Source organism: Guillardia theta, assembly GCF_000315625.1.
Source record: "Guillardia theta CCMP2712 unplaced genomic scaffold GUITHscaffold_73, whole genome shotgun sequence".
Lineage (NCBI taxonomy): Eukaryota > Cryptophyceae > Pyrenomonadales > Geminigeraceae > Guillardia > Guillardia theta.
Window position 1 is genome coordinate 219062 of NW_005434601.1, and position 13607 is coordinate 232668.

At 56.3% G+C, this 13607-nt stretch overlaps 5 protein-coding genes across 5 annotated transcripts in view; 2 read left to right on the top strand and 3 right to left on the bottom strand.

Annotated features, from left to right (window-relative positions):
• The window catches only part of GUITHDRAFT_114199 (hypothetical protein), a gene marked incomplete at both ends in the record, with an annotated part of 5276 nt that extends 1909 nt beyond the window's left edge, over window positions 1–3367 (top strand). Inside the window, 11 exons of the mRNA XM_005826627.1 lie at window positions 82–174; window positions 412–504; window positions 653–755; window positions 983–1050; window positions 1118–1192; window positions 1292–1404; window positions 1460–1514; window positions 1971–2015; window positions 2201–2284; window positions 2926–2982; window positions 3308–3367. Of these exons, the coding sequence (XP_005826684.1) occupies window positions 82–174; window positions 412–504; window positions 653–755; window positions 983–1050; window positions 1118–1192; window positions 1292–1404; window positions 1460–1514; window positions 1971–2015; window positions 2201–2284; window positions 2926–2982; window positions 3308–3367 (846 nt within the window). The remainder of the gene's footprint in view (window positions 1–81; window positions 175–411; window positions 505–652; window positions 756–982; window positions 1051–1117; window positions 1193–1291; window positions 1405–1459; window positions 1515–1970; window positions 2016–2200; window positions 2285–2925; window positions 2983–3307) is intronic.
• Window positions 3368–4594: 1227 nt separating this feature from the next.
• Window positions 4595–5137, bottom strand: GUITHDRAFT_54483 (hypothetical protein; the record flags this gene model as incomplete). Its single annotated transcript, XM_005826628.1, has 1 exon — window positions 4595–5137. A coding segment is annotated over one exon (543 nt), but the record flags the coding sequence as incomplete, so codon positions are not given.
• Window positions 5138–9306: 4169 nt separating this feature from the next.
• Window positions 9307–10833, bottom strand: GUITHDRAFT_143293 (hypothetical protein; the record flags this gene model as incomplete). Its single annotated transcript, XM_005826629.1, has 10 exons — window positions 9307–9393; window positions 9428–9464; window positions 9522–9695; window positions 9744–9923; window positions 9995–10024; window positions 10074–10138; window positions 10192–10286; window positions 10380–10476; window positions 10601–10654; window positions 10768–10833. 10 exons carry the CDS (start codon window positions 10831–10833, stop codon window positions 9307–9309), a joined length of 885 nt encoding a protein of 294 aa, XP_005826686.1.
• A 536-nt stretch (window positions 10834–11369) lies between these two features.
• Window positions 11370–12765, top strand: GUITHDRAFT_154349 (hypothetical protein). Its single transcript, XM_005826630.1, has 7 exons — window positions 11370–11426; window positions 11477–11526; window positions 11573–11608; window positions 11665–11735; window positions 11962–12196; window positions 12244–12296; window positions 12554–12765. Exons 1-7 carry the CDS (start codon window positions 11378–11380, stop codon window positions 12675–12677), a joined length of 618 nt encoding a protein of 205 aa, XP_005826687.1. The 5' UTR covers window positions 11370–11377; the 3' UTR covers window positions 12678–12765.
• A 127-nt stretch (window positions 12766–12892) lies between these two features.
• On the bottom strand, window positions 12893–13524 carry GUITHDRAFT_114204 (hypothetical protein; the record flags this gene model as incomplete). Its single annotated transcript, XM_005826631.1, has 4 exons — window positions 12893–12994; window positions 13046–13199; window positions 13248–13340; window positions 13454–13524. The coding sequence occupies 4 exons, from the start codon at window positions 13522–13524 to the stop codon at window positions 12893–12895; spliced, it is 420 nt and encodes a 139-aa protein (XP_005826688.1).
• Between the last annotated feature and the right edge of the window lie 83 nt (window positions 13525–13607).

Here is a 13607-nt window from a genome sequence, read left to right on the forward strand (position 1 = left end):
CCCCCCCCCCCCTCCTCCTCCTCCTCCTCCTCCTCCTCCTCCTCCTCCTCCTCCTCCTCGCAATGATGTCTTTTTGCTCAGGACTTCGTCGGACAACACAGGAATCTGGACATGATTGAGAGGAAGGCTCTCGACCCGACCCCTCCCGAGGCTTCCTTGGCTCAGATCCGACAGGTGCTGCTGGAGCATGAGGAGGTGGAGGGCGGAAGGAGGGAGCAAGCAGAGGGGAGAGAGAAGGAAGACGTGGAGGAGGTGGCAGAAAGACGAGAGGCATAAAAGGAGGGCGAGGGCGAGAACGATGACGAGGACGAGGAGGGGGAGGAGGAGGGGGAGCACGAGGAGGGGAGAGGGAGAGGAGAGTGGAGGACGGGGAGGATCAGCAGAAGGATTCTGATATTTTTGTCCTTACAGGCGGTAGTGGAGCAACTCGTCCTGCCACTCGGCTCGCAGGCTGTGCATGAGAAGGCGCCGTTTGTGAACAAGGCGCTAATATACGGTCCCAAGGTGAGCAGGAGCAGGAGCAGGAGCAGGAGCAGGAGCAGGAGCAGGAGCAGAGGAGAAAGGCGGAGGAAGGAAATGAGGAGAAGAAGGAAATACAAGAGGAGAGCGAGGGAGGAGGAGGTGGAGGAGGAGGAAGTGAGAGCTGCGGCAGGGATGCGGGAAGACGATGCTCTCCATGGCGATTGCTAGAGAGACAGGAAGCAACTTTTTCAACCTCTCGGCTCGAAATCTCGACCCAGGGGCTCCAGGATCAGGTGAAGATGGGGAGGAGTGAAAAGGGAGGAGAGGAGGGAGAGGTGGGAGAGGTGGGAGAGGTGGGAGAGGTGGGAGGAGGGACGGAGAAGTCAGAGACAAAGGGGGGAAGGAAGAGGAGGTTGCGGGGAAGGTTGCGAGGAAGTGTGGGAGGGATGGAGGAAGAAGAGGACGGGGAGGAGAGAGAGGAGGAGACGGAGAGGGAGGTGAGTGTGACGCTGGTGCACAGGACGTATCAAGTATCCCGACAAGAAGGGAGCAAACTCTGCTGTGATGATGCTGCACATGGTCTTCAAGGTTGACATGGCGGAGGGAGGGAGGGAGGGAGGGAGGGAGAGGGTCAGCAGGTTGACCGATGTTTTAGGTTGCAAAAGCTTTGGCTCCCTCTGTAGTCTACATGGACGAAGTGGAATGGACATTCATCGCAGACAAGAAGAAGGTAATCGAGAGGAGGAGAAGCAAGGAGAGGAGGGGGGAGAGGAGGAGGAGGAGGAGGAGCAGGAGGAGGGGAAGGATGATTGACCTGACGTTTCATCAGCTGAAATCTCAGTGGCCGGGGGAAAAGCCACCGTCGAGATTCTTGAAAGATTTCCTCAAGGAAGTGAAGTTTCTCAAGGAGGAGGATAGGATCCTTATCCTGGGGAACTCACGGTCTGCCCGCTGCTCCTCCCCCTCCCCCCTCCTCCTTGCCTGACTTTCCCTCTAGGCGCCCCTTCTTTGCTGAGAAAGGAGATCTGAAGAAGATGAACACTTTCTTCAAGGTTTCTCCGTCCTGCCTGTCTGCCTTCCTCCTTCGCTCCTCTCACTCGCTACTCCTCCTCGTATCGCTCGCTCGCCCTGTCTTTCTCTTCTCTCCCTCCCTTCCTACCTGCCTGCTCTGGTCCAGTTTCTCCCATCTCTCTGCGTTACTTCCCCACATAGTGCCTCCTTTTTGCTCTTTCCTCCCTTTTGCTCCTCCCATTCACTTACCAACCTTTGTAGGACTTCAAACTTTTCATCCCTCTGCCAGACTATCCCTCCTTCCAGGTGCTCCAGTCTGTTCCTTCCTCCCTCCTCGCTCGCTCTTGCTCCCTCCTCTTTCCCTTCTCCCTCACTCCTCGCTCCTCGCTCCTCGCTCCTCTTCCCTTGCACCTCCTCCCTCGCACCTTCTCCCCCCTTCTTCTCCCCCGTTCTTCTTCTGCTATCCTCTCGTTTGTCCTCACCGTAAATTCCTGCAGGCGATCTGGCGATCCCTCATCCTCCGGAACAAGGGAGTCATCACGGTAAGGATACACCCTCCCTTTTCAGATCAACTTCCCCCTCTCCCTCTCCCTCTCCCTCTCCCTCCCCCTCCCCCTCCCCCTCTCCCTCTCCCTCTCCCTCTCCCTCTCCCTCTCCCTCTCCCTCTCCCTCTCCCTCTCCCTCGTCCTCTTCCTCATCCTCGTCCTCGTCTCACCGCCGCGAGCAGGATGCGCTGGACTTCCAGACTCTCGCCTGGATCACCAAGAGCGCAGGATACACACCTGGAGCGGTTGACGCTGTCTGCAAGAAGGTTGATCTCCTCTTTCCAATTGCTCATCGTCTTCGCCTCTTCGTCCTCGTCCTCGTCCTCCTTCTGCTCCTCTTCTCCTCGTCCTCGTCCTCGTCCTCGTCCTCGTCCTCGTCCTTCTCCTCGTCCTCGTCCTCGTCCTCCTCCTCCTCCTCCTCCTCCTCCTCCTCCTCCTCCTCCTCCTCCTCCTCCTCCTCTTCCTCCTTGCCCTCTGCTCTCCTCCTTGGCTCCTCCTCTCACGGTATTCCTGGTCATCAGGTCCTCACACAGAGGAGGCTTCAGCGACTTCCCATCAAACCTCTCTCCCACAACGAGTTTCTCCCTCACCTTGCCAAGATCGATCCAATCTTCAAGGTCCACTTACTTCCCTCCTCTTGTTCTCCCTCTTCCCGTCTCCTCTCCTCTCCTCTCCTCTCCCCTCCTCTCCTTTCTCCTCTCCTCTCCTCTCCTCTCCTCTCCTCTCTCCTCTCTCCTCTCCTCTCCTCTCCTCTCCTCTCCTCTCCTCTCCTCTCTCCTCTCTCCTCTCTCCTCTCTCCTCTCTCCTCTCTCCTCTCTCCTCTCTCCTTCTCTTCTCTTCCGCCTTCGACTCTTCTTCACATCACCCAAGCTCCTCGTCCTTCTCCTAGTACTGACTGCTGGAGCAGGAGGACTATGAGCAGTTCATGGCCTGGAACCTCAAGAACAATCCGCAGGGGAAGCAGGTGAGAAGGGGGAAGAAGGGAAGATGGGGGGGAGTGACGCAGGAGGAAGGAGAGAGATGAAGGATGGAGAGGGCAGGGAGGAGGGAGAGAAGGGAAGGTGAGAGGGGGAGAGTGAGAGGAGGGAAAAGGGAGCGAGGAACCAGAGGAGATGAAAGAGAGGAGGGAGAGAGGAAGGAACCAGAGGAGATAAACGAGAGGAGGGAGAGAGGAAGGAACCAGAGGAGATAAACGAGAGGAGGGAGAGAGGAAGGAAGGGGAGAGAAGGGAGGGGAAGGAGGGACCTGGAATGCGAGAACGTCGGTCGAAGAGGCTGATGCGTCAACAGGAGCCGAAGGAGAAGAAGCCCAAGGCAGAGAAAGCGAAGGGAGGGAAGAAGAAGAAGTGAGAGGGAGAGGCGAGGAGGAGGAGTAGGAGTAGTAGTAGTACGAGGAGGAGGAGGATGCGGCTAATTCTTGCTGTAAACATTTTATTCTTTTTGCAAATGAATATCGCGAGGGAAGCGATCTAGAACTTTATGTACAGAAGGGAAGTAAGAGGAGAGGGACAGTGAGGGAACAGGAGAGGAGATACACGACAAAACGAGAGCGGGGAGTGGGAGTGGGAGTGGGAGTGGGAGTGGGAGTGGGAGTGGGAGTGGGAGGAGAGGGGGGCGGGAGGAGGAGGAGGAGGAGGAGGAGGAGGAGGAGGAACGCTGTCACTGTCCCTCCATCATGGTCAGCCACATCGGATCCTCTTGCTCCGCCACCGTCGTCTCTATCAGCGATCTTAGCATGCTCGGCCACACCACATGGAGGGTCTCGATCGCCTCGGCGGACGCACAGGCGTCAGACAGGATCGACTTCGACGCCTCCTCTGCAACCCGCCGGTTCATCGCCCCCCCAGTCGTCCGCAGCTGCTCTGAGCCAGCCAACGTCCGGAAGCTCGGAGTCCCCGGCAAGTCCTCGAACCCCAGCTGGGCCATGGCAGAGGAGAGGCGCAAACAGGTCTGTGAGGAGCTCTGCGAGAGATGCTTTGAGAGGAGGGAGCTGAAGGCGCCGAAGGCCTCGGAGGAGGAGGACCTCTCCGACTTGCTGATCGTCTCCCCGTTGAACTCCACCAGCTGCCCGATGCGGTAGATCACGTACGGCCTCAGCATGGCCGAGCTGCAGACGGGGTTTTCCTTCACCTGCAGGCTCTCGAGCTTCACCATGGCAGCCACGGGATTGAGCTCAGCAATGCTCAGCAGGTTGTTGTTGGCAAGGACAAGCCTCGTTACCCCTGTCAGCGACGCCAGGTACGGTGCCGCCCGTCGCATCGTCACGTATTGCAGCTGTGCTGTGCTAACGCCCGAGCTGAACTTTTCCAGCTGGTCAAAGCTTGTCCCGTATACGTTCAGCATCGAGCTCTTGCCGTTGCCATTGCCCCCGACTACCTCCATGAAGCCGTGGGACAAGGAGTCCCTCTCCAGCAGCTCCCTGCTCCTCGACGACTTGCACTCCTCTTCCCACTCATCTCTCACCATCTTCAGCGCCTCCTGCTTCTCCTCAATCGCCTGCCCCTTCTTCATCTCCACCTGCAGCCTCTCCTCCGCCTTCCTGGCCTGCGCACTTGCCATTCGACGCTCGTCGTCGGACACGCGCTTGAGGTCAAGGTGGCGCAGGTTCTTCAGGTTGTCCAGCACAACCTGCCTGTAGCCGCACTCACTCGCCACCGGGTTGCCATCGAGCGCCAGCTCTAGAAGGTTCTTGTTCATGAAGATCGACTCAAGCGCGTCGAAGGATGCCAGCTGGTTGTTGGAGATGAACGCCCGCTGCAGCGTTGAGATCGCCTCCAGCGATCGGACCTCGGTGATCAGGTTGCGCCGGAGGTTCAGCTCAGTGAGGGATGCTAGGGAGGACAGGTTGTTGACCACCTTGATCTGATTCCCGGCCAGGTTGAGGACTCGGAGTTCGGGCAAGTTGTCGAGGTTTTCAATGGTGGAGATGTTGTTGCTGTGCAGATCGAGCACGTCCAGCCTTGTCAGCTTGTCAAGCCCCTGGATCCTCTCGAGGTGATTCTTTCCCAGCATCAAGACCCGCAGGGTCGTCACTGCAGTCAGGCACTCTATGACGCGCACATGGTTGTTGTACAGATCAAGGAAGATGAGGTTGGGCAAGTTGTCGAGGTTTTCAACCTGGCAGCTTCTCGTCACGAGCCAGCACAGAGAGCAGGAGAAGGACCTTGGAGATCAGGTTGTTCTGATAGTTGAGCAGCCTGAGCTTCTCCTCTCCCTCCAGGACGGGGCAGCAACTGCGGCAAAACAAATCACAAGTTCTGATCAGGGACGCTCTTGCGATGGACGCACGTGAGCTTTCTTCGGTCAAGGTTCAGTCTCTCTGGGTTAGAGAACTTCTCCTCCTTCGATCGGTTTATAACCTGATGACGCATCTCCCCGTCAGGACCAGCAACGCTGTCCCGACGGTGCACTTACCAACTGCCCGCCATTGGAATTTCCCGATACGTTCACTGTGGCACTCGGAGTAGCCTGAACGCTGTCGTAGCGCTAGGATGGGAGTCAATACAAGGGAGATCTGAGGGCTTCAAGACCTTCTCGTTGTCCTTCTCCTCGGCATCGAAGTGCAAACCCCGGTCTGTAATGCACTTCACTCCCTGCACTGCCTTCACAACATCGCACCTTTGTTCAGCTTGTGGGGGGAGAAGAACGACACCTCCTCACTTGCACTGCTCGAGTTCCCGGGGAACTGCAGGAGGAGATGATCAAGGAGAGATGGGGCCTCCAAGAAGGCGAGGCCCACCTTGAACCCTGAGGAGAAGAGGCCTGTACCCGGCTGAGAATGGTTTCTAGTACTGGCTACATCCAAGCTGGGAACCTGATGGAGGAGCTTCAGTCACACCATCAAACTCTCGACCTCCAACCTGAGGATGGGAGGTGAAACGATTGTTTCCCATCTGGATATTCAGCAATCTGTGCGTCGGCCCGTCAGCCATTGGATTTGAATCGTACTGTCTCGCAATGCTCACCTTCCTTGTACATTCATTCCCACAGAGCTCCTCACTCCTCCGCCCTCCCCAGGTCTCCCATGCATGAGCTGCACCCGTGCTGCGCTCGCAGGCCTCTGTCCTCTGACCCCTTCCTGCCCACTCCGAAGCAGAGCACCTCGCCCCTGCCCGCGCATGGGGTCTTTGGCTGAGTCGGGGCGAACAGCCTGTGGAGACGAGGAGGAGGAGAGGGAAGAAGGAAGGGCAGTCGATGCTGACTGAGGGTTGGAGGAGGCAGGAGAAGAGGAAGTTGAGGTCCTCCTCCCTCCCAGCCGGTTCAGTACCATGCTCCTCCCCCGCCCCCCCTCCATGGTTTCGCCCTTGCCACCCCCGGAATTTTTCACATCCCACCCCTTTGACAAGGTACCCCTGTGTTTCCCTACCCACCCCCATTAATTTGAATTTTAACACTAGTACCCTATTTTTGACTGTAAAAGCAGGGGTATTACACAACAAATACGCCGTCACACCCCATCCTATGGATAGACACCCACCACTGATGTATCTGACTTGGTGATCGACCCCTCTTCCTTCAGTACCCCTTATTTTCCGCCTGAGTACCCCTATCGACATTGTGACCCTCCTTATTCCCCTTGCCCACATCCCATCTCTTACACATTTGTCCCACGTCCCCGCTCAGACCCAAAATTCAAGTAGCTGGGAAAACACTGGGAGGGAGGAGGGAGGCCCGGAGGAGGAACGGGAGGAGGAGGAGAAAGTGAGGAGGAGAAAGTGCAGTGAAAAGAAATACCAGCCTGGGAAGGCAATTATACGAGACCGGGATGCAGCAGCTGACGAAGGAAAAGACGATGGTGATGGTGCAGTCGACGATGATGGATATGGTATCCGAGCTGCAGCAGATGCTTGCTTCTGCAGTGGAGGAACGGGATGCACTGCGCGAGGAGGTGAAGCGGAAGGATGAGAAGCTTTCAAGAGAATCTTCACGTGTGGCCGGACTTTCCAAGGAGATGCAGTCGATCAGGAAGGAGCAGAGCTCTTTGCAGAAGGAGCTAGAGCGATGTAAAAGGAGTCACAAGTTTGACCTCGAGAGAGAGCAGGAGAGATGCTCTGCGATACGGGAGGAGATGAAAATGAGCCAGACGGCCTGGGACTATGCACAGACGAAGCTGGTACAGGAGATTGAGGGTCTGCGTGCTCAGCTGAGAGAGAAGGCGCAGAAAGACGAGTCAGATACGAAGGAAAAGGAGCTAATGGCTACAATTTCATCGCTAGAGAATGAGTTGAAAGAAGAGCGCAGCAAAATATCGTCCATGAAAGATATGATTGACGAACTGGGAAGGAAGACGAAGGGGCTGGAGGAGATGTTCACTGCTGAGGTTAAGCAGCTGAGGGAACCCAAGGTGACTTCTATCAGCTCAAGTGAGACCTTTTGATCCTTGAGAGCAGAACAAACCCAAACACGCGGAAAGAAACGTCAGAGTGGTGGAGGAGGCTGCGTACAGACGAATACAAGAGGAGGAGGATCGAGCTGCTGCTTGGGGGCTGTCAAGGGAACAGTAAGTGGTGACAGTAACAGAGACAAGATGGAACATGACTGTTTAAACAAGGTTCCAGAAGCAGCTCAAGGAGAAAGAGCTTGCAGCGCAACAAGTGCGAGAGCAAGAGGAAGCAACGTGGAGGGAGATTGAGCAAGCTCTAAATCTCGAGGTCATTCTGCACACTTCAAACTTGGGAGTGAGTTGCTGGATTTTCAGGCGAAGGATGATGATGAACAACATGCCAAAGACTCTTCGGACTTGCCCGAACAGAACAAGGCAGTAGAAAAGACTGCGACTAAAGGGGCCAAGGTAAGGCTGGTCCAAACTGTTAGTACATGACGGGAGCGCATGATGCGACTGTAGATAGGCAGCCTTGGGTTCAACTTCAAGTATTCGAAGACCAATCAAACGTGGAGTGTCAGCACGATAAAGCCAGGAGGTTGGGCAGCGGAGGTGAGGAGAGGACGCCGCGGACTGAATTGATCATGATCATGAGCTCAGAGCGGACTGTTGAGGACAGGAGATGTCATCATATCCGTCAACGGGCAGCCATGTAGCGGTTTGACCTGCTTGGACATGGCGAATCGATTAGTGGTAAGGACGAGGAGGTAGGAAGTGAGGGATGAGACTCAAGAAAGAGGCAGGGGATGCAGGGGACGAAGATCAGCCTGCAGCTTCAGCGGGGGAAGGAGCAAGTGGAAGTCCATGGAGTTTGCAAATCTGCTCCCTCAAGGTGACGAGAGAAGGGAGGCGGCAAGCTCTGATAGAGCAGAATGTTGCTCACAGGGAGGACGAGGACGATGACGAGAACGACGATGATAGCGAGGACGATGACGAGGAAGACCAGGAGGAGGAGGAGGAGGAGGAGGAGGAGGAGGAGGAGGAGGAGGATGGCGATAAGGACGAAGACGAGGACGAAGACGAGGATGGCGATGAGGACGAAGACGAGGACGAGGACGAGGACCAGGACGAGGATGGCGATGAGGACGAAGACGAGGACGAGGACGAGGACGAGGACGAGGATGGCGATGAGGACGAAGACGAGGACGAGGACGAGGACCAGGGCGAGGATGGCGATGAAGACGATGAAGACGGGGATGAGGATTAGGACGGGGGGGAGTATGATGGTGATGGTGATGGTGATGGTGGCAAGATCTGCCTATCCAGCAGCAGCAGAAGTTGAGAGGATTTCAAGGAAATTGACACTTGAAGTTGAGAGCAAACTTTGGAGGATGCCCCCTGAAGTTTGTGTCGTAGAGCGTCTGGCCGTTGAAGCCTGTGTCGAACTCACAGCCAAGGCGGAAGGAGATGCTGGGAGTAAGGGCCTGCTGGGAGTCAGGATGGGGGAGGAGCAGGGGGATGGGGGGAAAGAGGGGATCGAAAAGATGGTCAAGAGGAAGAGGAGGAGAAGAGGCAGGAGGAGGCGGGGAGGGGGAGGAGGAGGGGGCCCCCACTCACCCGAGTGAAGACAGCGCCTAACAGACCGCTAGAGCGAATAACAGCTCTCAAGCTCGACCTTTCGCTGATCTTGTGCCTGATTGGCACTGGCGTGAAGGATGGTGGTGGTGGTGGTGATGATGATGATGACGATGAAGAGGAGGAGGAGGAGAGGAGGAGGAGGAGAGGAGGAGGAGGAAGGGGAGGTTTCGAGGGTGGTGTTGATGGAAGGCGAGCAGCATGCAGTAGAGAGAAAGGAGCGGGCCAATTGACTCACTCCAAACCAACAGCTCCTGCCTTTGATTGCTCCTCACTCGTCAAGGACCCCTGCCATCGCCGGCTGGTCACAACCAACACGCCCGCAACGCCCTCATACAGCAATCTGCAGGTCGTTGGAGAGTGTATGATGGAAGCTCGCCGTGTACGACCTCATGTCGTCCGAGAAGACACATCCGACCTGCGGGCTACCTTCAGTCCCTCTCAGCACTGACGTCAAGACAAGACACTTGGAGGTTATCCACGGTGTACCTGGACTACAAGTCAAGGGCTCAAGGGGACAACACGCTACGGGTTCGCATCACTCACTGCAGTGCGAGCTTGACGTCTGAGAGCTTGTTGCTGCGCTTCCTGGTATTGAGGATTGCTTTCACCCCTCCAGCCCACCCGCCGGCCCCTGCACAAGGCTGAGGATGCTCTGACTCCACGAGGACTCTTGAGATACCCGTCAGGGCAGACAACTGCAGCTGGTTTGAGACGAAGCTGCTCTAGGGTCACACAGAGTGCCTGGGGAGGTTGACAGGATCGTACTTGCGGGTGGCTCCGATGGAAAGATGCTCGTTGTTGATCTCAACTCCTAACTTTCCCTTCAGCTCGGAGATCGCCTGCTCCAGAACAACGATGATCAGGATATCGAGAGAGTCCTTCATGCGAACCTCCCCGATCCTCATCAGAGGATTGGAAGATATATAGATGTTGGGTTCCGGGTGCCTGCACAGCAGGAGAGGAGCCGAGAGCAGCGAGGTCAGAGCACGGCGATACCGGCAAGGACACGTTCTCACGCTACTTCCAGGCTGAGACGCGCGGTGGGACTGTGAGGGTTCGTCAGCGTCGTCAAAGGACTCGAGCGATCTCCCGGACCTGAATCGCATGTTCACTTGCACGTTGCCGTCGCCGTCGGGCCCCGTGGCGATCTTGTTGATGACCTGGAAGGGGCCGTAAGGGGACAACCTCAGCGAGTGGAACAGACTGAGTGAACCTCCAGCCCCGAAGTCTGTCCGAAGAGATGGTTGTAGAACGTGCATCGCAGCCTCTCAGTCATCACTCCCCTCCACTCCGACCGATCCCGTAGAACTTCAGCCATCGGCAATCGAGCCGCATCGTCAGAGTTCACATTTTACCCACAAGTCAGGATAACATGCCCTGTGAAGGACAAGAATGAGATACCTGGGCACCAGTTAAACGCAGATCCTAGTTTTAGCGTTGCGCCATTGTCAATGGCAGTGGTCGGCATTTCCAGTTCGATCCCATGGTTGTTCGGAATCTGCAAGAGATCCTTCACTGATCACTCGGGCAACCTCTTGTTGTTAGAGATCGTCAACTGAGCATGTCTCTGTCTCTGTCTCTGTCTCTGTCCCTCTTCTACCCTCCCTCCATCTCATTCCAACCTTTCGGAGAAGAATCTCAGAGCGTTTGCCAACCTTGTCGAAGAATCCGTTCCCCTAAACAAAGTCAGGATCACTCCACTCTCCTCCTCCCTCCATCGTTGCGAGACGGCGGCATCGCCCAAGGACCTTCTCCCATCTCTCCTCTCCTATCCTCATGCTCCCATCACCTTCGCTCCTCCGCTCATCGTCGCCAGGAGCAGCACTATTGCCCATTGCCCCGCCTTGCCCAGCATTTTCCGTCCCCCGTTTCCTTGGTGAGTTTATAATAAAAAATTCATATTATGTATAATTATGTTATTGTTTTAAGCTTATATATAAATCGCTTGAAACCGTTATGAACCGTTCCAGACGTCACTTCGCAATGGCGGTGGTTTTGTAGTGCAGGGCAGGAAGGGAGAGGAGGAGGGAGGAGGGGGGGGGGAGAGAGGGAGGGAGAAGACGAGCAGGAGGACGAAGAGAGGGAGGGAGAAGACGAGCACGAGGATGAAGAGAGGGAGGGAGAAGACGAGCACGAGGACGAAGAGAAGGAGGGAGAAGACGAGCACGAGGATGAAGAGAGGGAGGGAGAAGACGAGCACGAGGATAAGAGAGGGGGGGAGAAGACGAGCACGAGGATGAAGTGGACTATGTCGAGAATGTCTGATCAAGTTGTCATCTCCTGACCTCAGCATGCGGCCTCAGCTACTTTCACCCAAAAATCAACCTTCACTGAATGGCTGTAGAAATTTATGCAGCCTGATAGGCCATGTAGCTGTTGATGACCTCCTGGCAGGTTTCATGACCAGACAGGGAGTCTTGTGGGCGGGAGGCGCGGCCTTCAGCACAGGTGAGCGATCACATAGCTGGAAAGGATTACAATAATGCTACGTCCTTCAGCCCTGATCCTGTTGACATGGATGGCACCGGCATCGCGCGTTACGCGCCAGGTCTTTTGGCAGGAAGAGGCTGTGAGAAGCTGACGAGCTGGTTCAGCGGGCGGTGTTGGAGTCTGCGATCTTACCTCCCAAGGTCTGATAGTCCATTCCCTTTCCCTCCTCACGGCAGCTGATTGGGTGGGCGAGCAGGCGTTTCGCGATTGGGTCTATGAGAACACCAAGACCTCGGCGACTCCCAGCAACGAGATCCCCATGGACAGGTTCGGCTGTCTTTGAACTCTGCTTCTCCTCTCCTTTCCCCTCTTCCTTCCTCTTCGCTCTTCCCTCGTCCCTCGTCCCTCCTTCCCTTCCTCCTCGTTTTCCACTCTCTCTGCGTCCTCCCCCTTCTTTCCCTCTCACTCTCCCCTGCTGCTCCCTCCCCCAGCTGTCGTCGCCACCCTCCCCCTTCCTCTCCCCTCTTTCGTCCTCTTCCTCACCTGCTATCAGATTCTCCGGACGTGGACTGGGAAAGAGCCGGCAGACAGTGATGCCGGGGTACGAGGAGCAGGACGCCAAGGAGCTGCGGGAGGCATACGAGGAAAAGTACCGCAGCCTCCAGCCGGACATGGAGAAGCTGGATGCGGAGATCGCCAAGGAGGGAGAGACGCCGGAGCTGCGCGAGCAGAAGTTGAAGCTGGATGAAGAGCTCAAGGACGCCAAGGACGCCTGGATGGCAGCGCAGGTGCGGGAGCAAGCAGGAGAGCGGTGGTGTGCTGACAGGTGTTGAAGGGGAAAGTTATCCGGCTGAACAAGGAGCTGGTGAATGGCAAGCTTTATCACTGGTGAGGGATGGGAGGAGTTGGGGGAGGGAAGGACAATGGGATAGATTGCGGAGCAAAGGGAAGGAGGGAAGATACGGACCAGAGGATTGTCAAGAGCAAAAAGCGAGGAAACGAAGAGTCTTGGAAATCAGTGGAGAGGAAGAAGAGTGGAGGGAGAAAAATCCATGACGAGGAGGTGGAAGAAAGTGGACACGAGGGGGCAAGGAGGGGAAGAGAAGTGCAGAGGAAGAGGAGCGGAGATGGTGACTTGGTTTCAGGAACAAGGAGAATGGTCTCGGAGGGTCGGACAACTTCGTTCCCGTGGAGGAGGCGCATGCCCAGCTGATCGGTGGAGGGTATGGCAAACGATACAGCATCGTTGACTGGCTGGCCGGAGAGTGAGGAGCGGGCGGGGGAGCGTGCGGGTGGGTAAGGTGTAATCTATGACTAGCGGACAGACTCTCCGTAGCTCTTAAAGGTTGGAGAGAGCCAGCTTGTCTCTGTTCCGTCCTCTTGGCAGCGTCTTGACGCTGCTGCTGCTGCTGCTACCCTCCTCTCCTCCCTCCTTCGTCGCCATTGCCCCCCATCATCATTGTCTTCGTCCTCAACCTTGTACATCATCGTCGGTCCTGTCCTCGCTCAGTTTCTCCACCGTCGCGTCTCAACAGTTCGATGCCGCTGTGTCTCACATAACTATGCTGCCTCCTGTCCTCGTACCCCTGCATCCCCGTCAACCGCATCACACGATCTCCTGAAAGTCGAACGTGTACTTCATGCAATCCAGTCGCCTTAATCGTCGTCTCTTTCTCCATCATCTGTATCGTCCCTTCCTTTCTCTCCTCCCTTCCGTCTCCGTTTGCTGTCCCGCTCCTCCTCCTCCTGCACTTGCGGCTCGGAAGATTCGAGTGAGTCCGATATGCTCGGCTGCCCATCGTCAGCCCCCAATCCCCTCCCTCCCTCTCCCTTCCTCACCGCTTGCCACGTTTCCTCGCACTCCCATGGCGCATGATAGCACCCGTCGTCGTCAATCCATCCAACCACGTCACTTCACCAACAAACGCGTTACTGCAAGCAAAGAGCAGGGGCACGTGCAGGGGCAAGGGCAGGGGCGGGGGCAGGAGCAGGGGCAGGAGCAGGAGCAGGAGCAGGAGCAGGAGCAGGAGCAGGAGCAGGGTCACCGTAGACTTGGATCTATCTTGACTGTGTAGTTGGAATCCAAGTTGAGGTTCTCGAACATTTCATCAAGCATTCCTACTCCTTGTCTGCGTTTGATCTGTGGGATGAGAGCAAGAGGGAGCGAGCGAGGAGAGGAAAAAAGAGTAGCAGGGACGA